This window comes from Nannobrachium achirus (genome assembly GCF_963921795.1).
Source record: "Nannobrachium achirus genome assembly, chromosome: 9".
NCBI lineage: Eukaryota > Metazoa > Chordata > Actinopteri > Myctophiformes > Myctophidae > Nannobrachium > Nannobrachium achirus.
The window spans coordinates 33,775,908-33,791,795 of NC_137818.1; the positions used below are offsets into that span (position 1 = coordinate 33,775,908).

General features: G+C 41.7%; 1 protein-coding gene across 1 annotated transcript; it reads right to left on the minus strand.

Moving 5' to 3' along the window:
* Nucleotides 1–96: 96 nt before the first annotated feature.
* LOC308290784 (putative helicase mov-10-B.2) lies at nt 97–13,244 on the minus strand (the record flags this gene model as incomplete). The annotated part of the gene is made up of 20 exons (XM_080732693.1): nt 97–122; nt 421–533; nt 622–830; nt 1,026–1,151; nt 1,251–1,322; nt 1,538–1,729; nt 1,983–2,100; nt 2,304–2,409; nt 3,851–3,948; nt 4,759–4,856; nt 5,407–5,603; nt 6,115–6,227; nt 6,851–7,027; nt 8,591–8,751; nt 9,547–9,709; nt 10,574–10,702; nt 11,206–11,458; nt 12,230–12,371; nt 12,593–12,689; nt 13,087–13,244. 20 exons carry the CDS (start codon nt 13,242–13,244, stop codon nt 97–99), a joined length of 2,748 nt encoding a protein of 915 aa, XP_080588819.1.
* Nucleotides 13,245–15,888: the final 2,644 nt, after the last annotated feature.

Here is a 15,888-nt window from a genome sequence, read left to right on the forward strand (position 1 = left end):
TACATTTGGCACACCCTATACGAAAACAATTGGCTGTGCTCGGGGATGATAAGCTGGGCAAGGAGGATGATCTTTGTCACTGTACATACGGTACTCCTACGGGCTGGGGCTGGGGACGGCACCTGTCAGCGGGTAATGTTGAACGGAGAAGTAGGACAGAGACGTCACGCTACACCCTCCCGGTTGGGGCTCCTCACTGACAGGTAGCCAAAGAATATTGGCTACTCGAAATTAATTCAAATTAAATAAAAGTATGGCCACCACAAAAGGTTAACAGGGTAATCTTTAACGGTAACAAAAACGGTTCTAAGTTTAAGGGTTCAGGTCGGAGTTACAATTTGTTTTGGGGGATTTTGGGACAAGTGTGGTTAAGGTAGGCCAGCAGATTAAGTCAAATTTCGTTGTGTGTCCGTCTCTCACCTTTAGGCTGCATCTGGATGTAAAGGTCAGACAATCTGGTCACCACTTCCTCCTCGTCCTCTGTGTGGGGGAAACCAGCATAGCCTCCCTCATCACTGCAGTACTGAATAAACCTGGAACAGAGAAAAGAGTGTGAAAGAAACAGAATGAACAAACCCTAGTGTCCCTACTCCGATAGGCTAACAAAAATAGCAGATCTACAAGCTTAGGAGGAGACCAATTATAGTGCCCTGGGGGATTCTATGAACACAGGGTTTAGTGGTTAACGAAAACTTTGTCAAATGACACAATTCTATAGTAACATTTAGAGACGATACCCACCTGGCCCAGGTTGGATCCGTTTTAAGCACTCTGGGGTTTCCCACCACAATCAGAAGGGCTTTGGCTCGAGTCATCGTCACATTGAACCTCTAAGTACAAGACAAAGGCATCACAGGAGCTCATAAACATAAGAACAGAACTTTATGAGTTGAGTTATGTCGTGTTTTACTATTGTAAAAAGACTGCAAGGTAAATATCTGCTGATGTATTCCATAAATCCAATTTGGAGCATTTAACAGTGAGCTGCGAGCCCTGTATTGTTTTTCGTGTTATGCTGTACATACCTTTACATTCTTCACAAAGCCCAGGGTGAACTGTTGATCAAGCTCGGCATATTTGGGGCTGCTGCGAACTGTGGACACCAGAATCACCTTTCTCTCCTGGCCTTGGAACTCCTCTACTGAACCAACCTATTATACATACACACAAGTCAAAAGGAGTAGTTTCTGAAACGTCTAAAATGTTTTTAATATGCAGCCGATGCCTTCATACAGCTGATGCCTCCATACCTTCAGGTCCTTCATGTTCATTATTTTCAGGGAGTTCTCCACTGACTTGAGGGCCTTGCGAATTTTTTCCACCTGTATAAATATACAACATTGTGTTTTGTCTTTTGTTTACCAAAAACATCTCTACTGGCAGTATAATATAAATGGATAGTCCATCCTACACAGTAAAATCTTTAGGGTTAAACTACTCCCAAGGGTGTACAAATGGAACCAATGGAATAGCCTTTGGCATTTAATCAACACTGAAGATGTTACCGTGTACTCAGATGATCTAGTGCGGCTCAAACCTGTTTTCTGTAAGGGGCAACGATGCCAATGTCACTTGGTTCAATTTTAGACAGGCCATTCTTGCCCTGCGTCTCAAAGATTTTCTTCAGGTAGTCCATCAACATCTGCACCTCTGCTATGTTGAAGAACGACGGACTGTTAGCCTCGCGCTGATCAATACCCGTCACCCCATGGAAGATCATGGGAAAGTCCTGAAGCAGAGGGCAGGTAGAAGGAAGGACATTAAGACAGTGGCTAGTACAAGGGGTCAAGAGTCTTGCTCAGGGACACACATTGATTAATTTCTGGCCTGGCATCGTACCTGGAACGACCAGGGGCTTTCGCTCCCCAACCACTCACCTATGTTTAGTTTTTAATTATTCATATTCCAAAGGATTTCCAAAAAGACAAAAAAAAAAACATTATGTATTCAGGGAGAAGGGAGAAGGATAGAAAAAAAGTTACCATCTTGGGCAGGTGTTCCCATCTACAGTAGGAGTTGCGGATCATCTCATTTGCAAAAACCTGGAGCTCTCCCTCATAGAAAAGTTCATTGGGAATGTTCAGAATGGCTGGGTGGGACCTGGAAAACAGTGTACAATACAGACTGAATATACTGAATATACAGAAGAGGACAGAGAAATAAGAAGTGGGCATGTGGTAGGCCTATAACCAGGGCCTACTATCCAAGATTGAAATCAGATAGGACTTTTAGCGCTGCAGGCCTAGCATCTTGGCAAGTTAATAAAATGTCTGGCTTTTTTAAAGGAAGGGAAATAAACATGCCTGTAGTTTCTTAGCAGTTTGGTGACAAATCGTTTGGCGAACTCTCCCCTCTCGTCCTTGAGGTACAGATCCACATGCTTCATCAGACGTTCCAACAGGGACAGGGCTGCAAGGACACCAGAACATAAGCTCTGTGGCTGCAACATCTTTGACCTTCAAAATGGTCCCCAGTGTTCTACATCACTGGTTCCCAAGCACTGGGTGGGGCCGCGGACACATTTTTCTGGGTCCCTTCATTTTTTAAGTTTCCTATGTTTTGTTTTGAATGATTTTTTTTTTACATTAAAAACACATTCCCCATAAAAGCTAAAATTGTCACAAATTAAAGTAATTTCATGAAGAAATAAGGAAAATCAAAGAAATTCTGTAAATTAGAAAACAAATGTTTAAGTAGTAGTGGAAATGGCCGATATACAAGCTCACACAACGTGGCGCAAAGTGACGCGTTGTAAGCTTGTAGATCTGCTGTTTTTACTGGTTTGGGTCCCGGGCAAATGGCCAATTCCTCTTTTGGGTCTCGAGCTAAAAGGTTTGGGAACCACTGTTCTAAATCCACCTGTCCACTGTATGCATTTTAAATCCATTATGACGTGCTACATGACTGCATACATTTATCATTTCGTTTCAAAAGTAAGGTACAGTAAGCATCAGGCATTGCCATTATATCAACCAAAGCTTGACCCGAAACTCCCTCTTACATGGACTTTGTTCATGTCACATTACTACTGCTCATAGATACTGTCAATTACGGCTATGACGTACATAGCCAAACACTGGCATATTATGCCTGTTGAGGGTAACTGTACATTCATGTTCATTTTGTTTATATTGCTGAATGACAATACGTATAATAATACAAATTGTTGATAGATTTTCATTGTGGATATATCTTAAGCTTAACAGTCATATTGATCAGGTTCAGATTTTATGAATGAATCTATGAATGACACTTATGTCTCTTGGGATCAAAACAGCTTATCTCTGGATTTATATCCACAGTCTCTGGAATAAAAGGTACCCAGACGTGCGTGCGCGCGTGCGTGTGTGAGAGAGAGAAGAGATATTTACTCATGCCATGCTTCATTGCCAGGGGGGATCTGACAATAGGCCCCAGCTGGTTTGGGTCTCCAGCCAGTACCAAATGAGTAGACGTCGTCTGGAGCAGACCTACAGTACACACATGGAAAAACACTCCATCACTGTGAATACACCTACAGTACAATGTGTGTGTGTGTGTGTGTGTGTGTGTGTGTGTGTGTGTGTGTGTGTGTGTGTGTGTGTGTGTGTGTGTGTGTGTGTGTGTGTGTGTGTGTTATAGACAATGTGAGTCTGGAATGCACCAAAAATTGCAGATTTAAAAACTCGCTAGGCATTTCAGCATGGCGCGAGCTTCGATATCGGCAATTTTCGGTGGCACAGGTGTGCAACCAATATAACTCAGACTTTAGGGTTAGGGTACAAAATGGCAAGAAAAAAGGGGGACATTTATAAAAAGGCCTTTGTCACATGTAGCAATACCAACGTGTGTGTGTGTGTCTGTTCCTAACCTGCCAGAGGGAGGATGCACTCAGTCTCCATAGCCTGGCCTGCTTCATCCACAAATATGTGAGTGAAATGTCCTGGGGGAACGCCTCCCGTCACCAGTCTACAGAGACAGCGTTAGCATTCAAGGACAGTGAATATTACACTAACAGAAATGTCTTTCCACAAGGTGAATTTGGGGAGATCGATGGTTTTGGTTTAACTCATACTCTGCGATCCCCGTCGAAACCGGAGATTTCCCACTGTACCGCGGTGCCATGCCCGTCGATCCCGGAATTTTAATTAGCTTTAAACATTATGAAAGGATTAAAAGTATTATCGCAGATTTTCGCTGATTCTGGCTCTTTAGGCCCACCCCTTAACTGTATCCGGTCGTATTTCCGGTCTGGACCGGATCTAGCTTTCCGTATCCGGTCTGAGCCTGGGCCATAGTCTCGCCTCCATTGGTTTACATTGTAACAGAAGAGGAAGCTACTCAGCGATGGAAAGCTCGTTTTTCAATCCGATTTTTGCGTTTGGAAACTTTGATCCAGTCTCTACACGCCTGGATTATGATCCCCGCACATATCGTGCGTTTTGTGCGTGAACGTGTCCACGTGTTACCATAGCGCACAGCTGGCTTTTTTCAATGTTTTTTCATGTAAACACTGGCGGATAAGCAGGGATACAGCGTGGCAACGGATATGTCTATTTCAATGTTTTGTTTTTTTTATTCGATAGCTTTCACCGAGTCTACACGTCTACTAGATGAGTCGCGCACAGATTGTGCACGATGCGTGCGCGTGCCCACGTTAAAAGGTAAGGACAATTTGGCAGCTGCTTACTACAGCTATGTTTAAAATGGCAGCAAAATTGTTAAGTGTACAGAGAGAGTAAGGAAGATGCACTGTGAATGGAATTAAGCATCAGTTACCGTCCAGCAGTCAGCAATGTGGTCACCACGATCTTAAACTGCATCAGATTGTCTGTAGTGGGAAACACAAAGCTGTCCCCCTCTAGGTTACAGCATCCCTGGTCAAATGAAAAGGATAGAATTAACCACTCAAACCCATATAGACTTCAATGACCAGTGTCCCCCTTTTTTCCTTCCAAAGAAATTGCTGATCTACAAGCTGATAATGTGCCACGTAACGCTGTGAGCATAGCCAATTTAGCTGAATGAGGTTAATTGAATATCTACAGACTATACTGTATTGTCCAATGATTGAGTTAAAATGTCAAGAATAGGGCAGCAATGTTTACAGTTCCTGTGTGGAGTGACATTGCCCTCTCCTGGCAAAATGTATTAATTCTGGCACAATGCAAATTTAATTCTTATGTAAGATGTAACAATATATCTGATAGTTTTGCAAGATTTTGATTTTTTTTTTAAACATTTGCAAAACTTGGGACATTCTGCATAATAAGTAATTTTACTTTTGGAACTTAAAGTATATTTTGATGCCAATAGTTTTGTACTTTCAAGTAAAATGAATACTGGACTTTTAACTCGTAACAGTAGTTGTGTAGGTACTGACCAGGAGTTGTGTAGGTACTGACCAGGAATTGTGTAGGTACTGACCAGTAGTTGTGCAGGGACGTCTCTGGGGTCCCGGCTGCTGGCGTACATGCGGAACACCTTGTGCTTGTCCACATGCTCCACTATCTTCATACAGAGGAGGTCTGTGGCACTGTTGGATGGAGCACAGGCTAGGATGTAGCAGGGACCCTGGGTCTTCTCTATCTGCTTGATGGCCTCAACCACAGTCACTGTTTTCCCTGACAAACACAGACAAATATATTCTGTAAATTCATGCACAGATCAGCACACAAAGGTTAATTCTAGTGAACCCAAACTAAGATGAACTAAAAGGGAGACAATTATTTGTTGGAAAAAAAAAAAAAAAAAAAAAAAACGCAAAACGAACCAAAAGAGCAGACGCTCCTAATCTAGAGTGAATTACAATAAGCAACTACAGTACAGTAACTGACACAGAATTGCATATAAAATCATCTTTGTTTGTTTTTCCTCAATCACATGTTATGTTATCCCTTTTCAGCTTTACTTCTACAAATGAAGGTGTTCCTCATAATACCTGAAACAAAACAAGTAGCCTAATAGTCTGGTTGCCCTGCAGGGGCAACCACACTAAATGAAGCTAAAACTTAAACTACATTTTTGCTTGTAAAAAGTAAAACAAACTAAAATCAAACTAGAATGTAAATACAAATTAATGAATATTTCAAAACTATAATACCTTAAACACACACACAACATGAAGTAGTGTACCTGTGCCAGGCGGTCCAAACACCAGGTAGGGAGCAGGTTTATAACATCCAGCTACAATGTGTTGCACAGCTTCATACTGCTCTGGGTTGTCTTCCAACTGTCTGTCAAACAGACTACAGAGGAAAAGGCAAGTCAATTACTTTCAACCAGAATGAAAAAGATATATTCTTATCCTAAATGTTTACTGTTGTGTATTGGTTGTGTATTATTGACAGCCCTAGTTTTGTCCCTGTTGTGCTACCGTCATGCCCCCCTGTCTATTGTTCTACTTCCATGTACCTGCAGTCTTGTTTTACACTAAAGGTGAAGCTACAGTGAATCCTGTCTCCCGTCTCTTAACCTTTCTCTTATAGTTATTGTTTTAGTTTCCTTCTTTCATTTGACTAAATACTGTATGTGTTGTATATGTATGGGTATAGCCTCATAAATCACAACCTTCTGAAATCAAAAGCAAATGTCATTTCCGGAAAGGGGGTGGTTTACAAGGCTAATATATATGGGTATATCTAATGTATTCATATTGCTCTTTACCATTTTATTTATCCACATACAATCAATACATACAACTCCCACACTCTGCAGACATACATCTAATTTTAATTTTAAAGGACCACAATGAAAAAAAAGAAGCTCATAAATGTTTTATCCTTTTGACTGTGGTGTGCAACCATATGTATGAATATGTGTACAAATCTGTCAGTAAATAACATCTCAAATCCAAAAGGTGTCAGCAGACCTGAGCGTAGGCAGTTGTGGCTGCTGCTCTGAGGCAGTGTCTGCCGTAGGAAACAGCACCTCCAGCAGGCTGTGTTGAGTCACCAGCTCTACGGCTCTGTGCTGGAGGCGCATGGTCATCCTGTTGACTGTAAACTCCACACTGAACTTCATGCCGTCTACGAGGGTGGCCAGCAGCCTGGGGTGAAAGACAAGCCACACATGCATCGATTTCTTTTTTCAATTAATCAAATTACCAAGAAGCAAGGTTTTTATACATCATTTTCTTCATTTGATGAATTGGCACAAACAATTTAGAATAGATTTTTTATAATCTACTAATTAATTTGCTTAACCACTCAAGCTCGCCTCTACCATGTAACTTTTCAACTTTAATCAAATCGATTAGTTTGATTAACTGCTGTACACCTAATGTAAATATAACCATTAAGACGCCTAAGGGCGTAAAGCGACCTCACCCTAAAGGGCAAGGTCGCACCATCTGTCTTGGCCATACAGTATATGGATTCTGTTAGTGTGATTTTCCTAACAGGGCATCATCTGGGATACAATCCCTTTTATGCCCATATATGGAGATCCCTAACAAAATCCCTTTTATGCCCCTGTTAGATATGGGCTTAATATTGATGACATCTGGGATCTCCATATATGGGCATAAAGGGATTCTGTTGAGAGTGGTTCCCATGACATCACAACATACAACATGGGGCGGCATAGCTCAGGGGTAGAAAAACCGTTATTAGAGCACGAAGGGTTCCCAGTTCGAATCCGGGCTCCCCCTGAGTTAATGTCGAAGGGTCCTTGGGCAAGACTCTGAACCCCACATTGTTCAACCCCACATTGTTCAACCTCACTCCCGGTGAGCTGGTTGGTGCCTTGCATGGTTTCCTCCGCCACCGGTGTATGAATGTGTGCGTGAATGGGTGAATGTAATGCACAATCTCTGTAAAGCGCTTTGGATAAAAGCGCTATATAAATGCACCATTTACCATTTACCATTTATACAATCCCTGTCTGAACCAGCCAGACCACTGTGACGCCACCTGTTTATGGCCATATATGGAGATCCCAGTATCTGACATCACTGATGTCACAGTGATGTGTCAGGGGAACCACAGTGTGAGGCGTGATCCCTGCTCTGAGTATCTGACATCACTGTGATGTCACCTGTGATGTCACAGTGATGTGTCAGGGGAACCACAGTGTCAAGCGTTACCCGGACAAGATATGCAGAGTCTGACAGTAAACAAAAATCACACCCGTGTGAACTGAGCGGTGGTTGTGTGTGTGTGTGTGTGTGTGTGTGTGTGTGTGTGTGTGTGTGTGTGTGTGTGTGTGTGTGTGTGTGTGTGTGTGTGTGTGTGTGTGTGTGTGTGTGTGTGTGTGTGTGCGTGCGTGCGTGTGTGCGTGTGTGTGAGAGAGAGAGAGAGAGAGAGAGAATATTGCAGTTGATGCTCAGACTAGACTCAAGAGCACCCTCTCTGGTCACCGAGTGGTAGTTCAGGCTACATACACACATACATACACGGATACATACACGGATACACACACGGCCATGCTATGGAGCGGTCTACCACCGCTCAAAAACATATGCAAAAATAACACAAAGAATTGCTCCTACCGAAGTTCTAATAAATAACTGGTAATTCAGCCTTAACCTGAAAGTTTTCAATCTAATTGCCTGTCAGTTAGAATGCATTTCATACTAGCAGTTGAACTGACACTTCCTCTTGGTTCTTACTTGGCACTGAAGCCCAGTTTCACCTGTTCCTGCTCCACACGGTGGATGTAGCCCCTGTACTTCAACAGCTCCCCAGCGCCCCCTGCTGGCTCAGTGGAAGGCCTCACCAGCAGCTGGTCCCCACGCAGCAGAGAGGGGCGCTTCTCAGACACCCCTGGAACCTGAAGGTCCACACGTTGTACACAGCGGTATAAAGCAGTGCTTCTCAAAACTTTCACATTTTCAAGGTCGCCTCTTAACTCTGACAGTGTACAAATGGAACCAAATGAACCTGTTACGGTCAGAGTTACAGACGTATGGGTCCATTTAGACCCCACTAAAAGGACTCCAGAGTCTCTGGAATCCACTTTGAGAACCAGGTGTAAAGCAGTGCTTCTCAAAACCTTTTCCAAGTCAAGGACACCCAAAATCATTATGTATTTGGCTGCAGACCCCAAAAATATTTTTTGCCAGGGACCTCCAGAAGCAAAGAGTTGAGTTAAAAATGTAATGCTTTAAGAATTAGGTCATTATCTTTCAAAAATAGCAGATCTACAAGCTCATAGCACAGCACAAAGTGATGCGCCATGAGCTTATATATCTGCTATGCTTTAACAGCCGACATGTAAACTATGGTTTAAGTGGTTAAATGATTGTGCCGCTAAATTAAATACTTTTTCTGGGGACCCATTAGTATTTTAAAATGTTTTTCAAAATAGTAAAAAGAACCTGCACAAAATAAGGTTAAGGCATAAGACAGGGTTGTTGGGTTATTAATAATGGCTGATCTACAAGTCACAGATGCAATGCTTGTATATTGTGGCAGTAGAAGAGCAGTGTGTAGAAGTATCAAATAGGCGAGTCCAAAGTAGTACTACTGTAATTCCACCACTTGTACAAAATGGATAAACTACAGTGCATATGTATGGCTTTAAACTAAATTGCTCTCCCAGTATATAATATGCATGAATACACACAGCGAGAGCGATGAGTTTCTTGTCGTGCTCGTCTCTGATCATGGGAGTTGCCACAATGTTGAATTTCTGCATGTCCACTGTCATTTGAAGCTCTTCCAGGTATAGAAGTAACTGGAACCTCTCTGTGTAGTTCTGTCTACTCAGGGGACTCTCCAGTATGGCCCTATGGAGGGGCAGAACAGGTTTTCTTCAACTTTTAACAAGCACAGTGGCATGCATGCCAGAGCATATTGAAATGAACATGAATGAGATGCTTGTTTTAATAAATGCGAGTACACAGAACTTTGGGACAAAGACATGCCGTACATAAAATGTGTATGTCTTGAGCTGATACAGATGGATTTGCTTTATGTTTTAATATCTGAATGGATGGTGGAAGTTGCAGTGATATGGCAATATGGTTTCAATAAGAAAATAACAATCCCCAAGCAAGCAACAACAAATAGCCCAGAAATGTTTGTCTGGTTAGATTGATTCAGATGGGAAATAATATCATATAGCAGACAAAAAATAACATTGTCTGCTTTAGAGTTGATAGTGTTGGTAACTTAAACTGAATATTATGAAGTACTTTATTTACCCCCAAATAAATTCCTGGTGCACTAGACATTGCAAAGCTGAGTGCGAAGGTCCAATGTACCCTGAATCTCAAGTGCACATTCCTCACATCTATGATGACCACACATTCTGTCAGTACCTACATATTGAGCTGTCTTATTGAAACGCTGTCTAGATCAATGTCTTGTCTGAATGTTCCACATCATACTGATGCAGTGGTGGAAAATACTAAGATTCAGTTTTCAAGTGATTTCATCAAGTAAATTGAGCAACTCCACAACATAAAAATACTCTGTTAGAAGTATACGTCCTGTATGTTTTGTAATAATATTCTAAATTTGCAAAGTAACAATAACTAAAGCTGTCAAATAATTAAGTTAAATAAGTTAATAAATAAATACGTTATTGCTATCGAAGTATGGTATTGAAAAATGTACATACTCAAGGAAAGTAAAAGTTGTAAACGTACCGAGCATCCAAAACTTGTTGTCTGTGAGAGATGAAGCTGGGGTGTTTGTCCATGAGTGTCAGATCTCTCACATACTGTGGCATCCTGTAGGTGGTCAGAGCAACCACCTGTTCAGGATTCCCTGCAGGACTGGGAAACACAAGGACGAGAGAGCAGTGAAAACATTTCTAGCCCTGAGTAAAAGGCAAGTTCTGTGCAATCATCAATGTTAGGGCAATTATAATATACTGTATATAAAGCCTTTATCGGAAATTGTGCAGCTGATGTGTCCTGATTTTTTATCACTTTCAACCTGGCATAACTAATTTGGGCATGTTATTATAGGCCATTACTATGTGTACAAGCTCACAACACATTGTGTCATGTTGTGATCCTGTAGATCTGCTGTTTTTTTTTAATGGGGTCAAGTGGTTAAATAATGTTCAATTTAAGTTTATCTTTTATCGTTCCAACTTATTTGTATTTATTTTATCGATAGAAGGTCTGAGTTTTTTTTATTAGAACATTTTGCACTTTTTGACAAAATATTGGTCAAATCAGTGGGCTACAATTATCCAAACGTCGGGATCGGACCCAGCAACCTGGCATTGGTTCAGGCGCCATTCAAGATCAATATTATAGAAGTCTCTTACCATTCAGGACGTTGGCCATCCTCAATGGGACAACGAGGCTCTCCAGTCAGGCCAGCCATGGAGCGGGGGTTGTAGGGGGCTATTGGAGCCAGCTCTTTGGCCAGAGAGGTCAAGTGCTGGGCCTCTATGAAGCGCACAATGTGGAAGGAGGTGGAGGAGGGCAGCAGGTCCGGTTTGAACTCAAAGGCCAGTGTGGCTGGATAGAAGCCTACCTGGCTGGAGGTGAACAGGACCTGGATCTCATAGCTAGCACCTGTGAGCAGGGACATGCAGAGAATGTTAGAAAGGCAGGTTCTGGACATTTCTAAAAGGGCCTTTTGGTGGAAATATCGAAAATAGCAGACCTCCAAGCTCACGACGCGTCACGCTGCGATGCATTGTGAGCATGGAGGTCTGCGCATTTTCATGGTCTGGAGAGGGCACCTTTTACAGACAGGTAAAAGGGCAGGGGCTCAAGCCCCCTTTGATGTCTATTGTGTGCACGTGCCTGGAAGGCAGGGAGTTGTTGAGCTCATAACACACGTCATCTCATCAATAGTGGCACTAATGCAGTTATGCAAGACTACAGAAAAATAAAACATTTTCTGGACAGGTTTACATCAAATTTGGCTAATAATCTAACAGTCAACCCTAGGTGACATGTAAAGTATATACACACACACACACATTAATTGACCAAATCTCTGTGTCCCGGGAGTAAATCCGAAAGCATCCCACAGAACGGTCTCCAATGTATGAGTCATCAAAGATGCTTCATTTAGGAAGCTAGCCCAACGGTCGCTGTGCCACTAGAGGCGAAATGGTACACAAATGCTGAAAGTGGGCGGCAGATATTGTGGACATCCCATGTTTACAGGTGCTAGATCTCTAGTGTATGTTGCTGTTGATTTGTCGCTCTGAAAAAAGCTACTTTAGTATCAGAATGTTGGGAAGATTGTGCATCTTCAGACGGTGTGTGTGTGTGTGTGTGTGTGTGTGTGTGTGTGTGTGTGTGTGTGTGTGTGTGTGTGTGTGTCTCTCTTGCCTGGTCCTAGCTGAAGTGGATTGCTTCGGGATACATTCTGTTCATCTTTGAAAATGAAGTAGCTGATGCGATGCAGTGCAGAATAGTAGGTGAAGTACACTGGGCTGGAGCCCGAGTTCTCGATGTAGAGTCGGGCAACATACTGTTAAGAGATGTATCAAAGTAATCATTGTTAATCACCTCAACAATGTATCTGTATTGATAGATCGTTGATAACTTCTTGCGGGGTAAAGATCGAAATATACCAAGGGAACAAATCATAATTAATGGGAACTAAAGTCACAACTTTTCAAAGTACTGTATGATACAAGTGACTTCAAATGTTCTTCACCATTTATATTAGTACTTTTGCCAGACCTTTACCTCATGCACGCCCTCAACATGGAAGCGAACTGTTCCATCCTTTAGCTCATGATCTGATGTGATGCTGACACCGCAACGATCAGAGATGAACTGAGCCCTGCAGGGTTGAAAGAAACAGGGGCAGGACTGAGCAATATATACAGTATATCAATATTATATACAGCAGATATACAGTAGATACCTGGGATTTTGGATATAATATTGTCATATGATTCCACTTGTACACTCAAGAGTTACAGACCTGTAAGGGTCCATTTGGAACCCCCTCAAGTAACCCAAAGGGTCCCTCTGCCCCACTTTGAGAACCACTACCATAAATGCAATACTGTATGTATGATCAAAGTTGTGTTTATCAAAGATTACAATGAAGGCATACAGAAATGTCAAAATATAGGAATCATTAAAGGGAACCATAAGGAACCGGAATCGTTCAAATCCTAAAAGGATCCCAACCCCATTCACACTGTGCAGTACAGTTGGTTCAATGGTCTCACTTGTCAGTGGCGAGTCTGTCCATGAGGAGTCTGGCCAGCTTCCTGCGGGCTAGAACGCCCGTCTCTGCATCACCCGGGGAGGCTGAGTTTTCTAGAGGCTCAGCAGAGCCCACCTGAGCTGGGCTGCAGCCCACCGGTCCTGGACTCAGGGTGGACATGTGCGCTAATCCCGGCATGTGCCATTGATCCTGATGCAACATTCTCCTCTGAAGCAAAAAACATCAGTCTTTATTATTGGTTATCATCACTAGTAAGACGCAACCTTGCCTTAAGGCAAGGTCACAATCTCCATATATGGGCATAAAAACACCATATGCGTACATGAAAGGGACAAGGACATAATTAATTTGCAAGAGTGACTCGCGTCGTGGCAACCACACTGGTTATCATGAGACAAATCAGGCTAGCCATCGTCAAGAAAAGGTCCTTTTCACTTGACTGGAGTCAGTTAGTCTGATCTTGAGAGACTATCATGAGACTGACACAGTGACACAATATGTTCCATATATGGGCATTCCCAGATATGGGCTTAATATTGATGACATCAGGGATTTCTATATATGGACATAAAAGGGACAAGGACAGAATTCATTTGCAATTGTAGTCGCTGTGATGCAAGTCACACTTGCAAATGAATTCTGTCTTACCATTTGAATTTCCCCCATTCAAGTCAATGGGGAAAATATATGGAGTGTGACATGAGGCGAGACCATCTCACTCACTGACATGAGACGGAGGTTTTGATGCCAACTGCTCCCTACAGTCGCAATCATTATTATAACCAAGCATGATGCTTGCTTGAAGCATACCTAATGGGGTACAGTATATCATGGGAACTCCATACTTATAAATGCTAATTTGGGATATCTTTTTAAAGCTGTATAGACTTTAGTCCATATCTCCAGTATACATCTAGGTTTTTTTCAGCATGCAATCTGGCTAGCCATCATCAAAGAAAATGGAAAAACAGCACCCTCTCTGTTTTGTTCCTTTTCATTTCACCAGAAATAGTAATGTAGCAATACATCTGTTCTTGAGAGATTCTTCAGCATGTTACTCAGAAATGAAACCAGAGAGTTGGGCTACAAGTCTGTAGTACAATGGCCAACTTTGAATAGCACAGCAGACAGCACTGACTCACAACTTTTGAAGAATGTAGATAATTTGATTTCCACATTTACAGAAATACTCTTGACCAAGTTAATGATATTCCCCTTTAATTAGCAAAATAGATTACAATTCTAGGTGGAACTGCAGAGCTGGGTCAAAGTTGCATCTAGTGTTGGGCCTACACAATACTTAATTAACTTGAAAAGTACTCATTAACATTAATTAAGAATCACTAAAGCCACAAGACTGGTTGAAAAGGTGTTGAATTGAAAGCCAAGAAAGACTGAAATGTCTTGTGATTACAACTGCTAACATGTGATATGACTGCTTTGTACTAAAAATGTCAACAAACGCACAAAAATAGACAGCCTCTCACCCGGCTTAAAGATTCTAGTAAGCTGCTGGACACTAAATCTTTTAACACAGGGAGAGGATATCCACACACTTTGGCCAAGTGCTATGCCCCCACTTTATTTCCAGTCCAGTGTCCTTCCTCTGAGCACCCAAAACACATAGGAAGGATAAATAACTTCCCATCCCCTTCCCTTCATCAGCTGTATGCAGCACACCTGGTGCACACCCTATGTGGAGCACTTCCTCCTGGGAATTGTAGTTTTACAAATAGAAAAGATTTTATTCCCATGTGTTAGACTGGGTGCCAGCCTGCTATGCAGGAACGTAGCAACGTAGCCTGCCTGCTACCTTCTGTGGATTTGTTTTGTCACTTCACTGTGAAGTGACAACACAAATCCACGGAACGTAGCGTAGCAGGCTGGCACCCAGGCAACCGATAGGCTACAATAGACAAAACAAAGTGAAAGTGTGAACACAGAAAAGACATGCAGTGTGTGTACCTCGGGATGTAATATTACACTCGACCCGCATGTCAATACTTGCTTGGACCTTGATAGAGTAAAGAGGATTCTGCTGAGGTTAGGGTCCTTGGCCCCACAGTCCCTTCAAGTGGAGAGAGAGAGAGAGAGAGAGAGAGAGAGAGAGAGAGAGAGAGAGAGAGAGATAGAGACATTCAATGATATCCAATCCAATCCAATTTAATCCATAATCCATAATACATTTAAAACCACAGCGTTGAACCCAAGATCTGTACACTCAGTACAAATAAATAAAGTATGTTATATCAGACACCAATTGATAATTCACCAGAAAAATTCCCTTTGACAATACTAATCAGACAATTGTATAGTCCTCATATAAAAAATATACTAAGTAACATTATATACTGTAAGACCTACATTATATAATGTTGCATAGTGGTGGAAAGTAACTAAGTATGTTTACTCAAGTACTTCAGTACAATTTGGAGGTATTTTTACTTTACTGGAGTCTTTTCAATTTTCAATACTTTTACACCTCTACATCTCAGAGGCAAATATTGTACTTTTTAAACCACTACAATTATTTGAAAACTTGAGTTACTAGTTACTTTGTAGATTATTGATTGATTGGTTAAAACATACATTAACCATTTTTGCCCTATACATTTCACCCATTTGAAAATAGCTGATCTACAATGTGATGCAACGCATTGTGAGCTTGTAGATCTGGTATTTTCAAAAGATTTTTATACATTTGAAAACTTGTGAAAATGGGACATTGTGCCAATTTTACTTGTAGAGTATTTCTTCTATCGATACTTTTATATTTAAGTAAAACATTTGAGTAACCTACTTT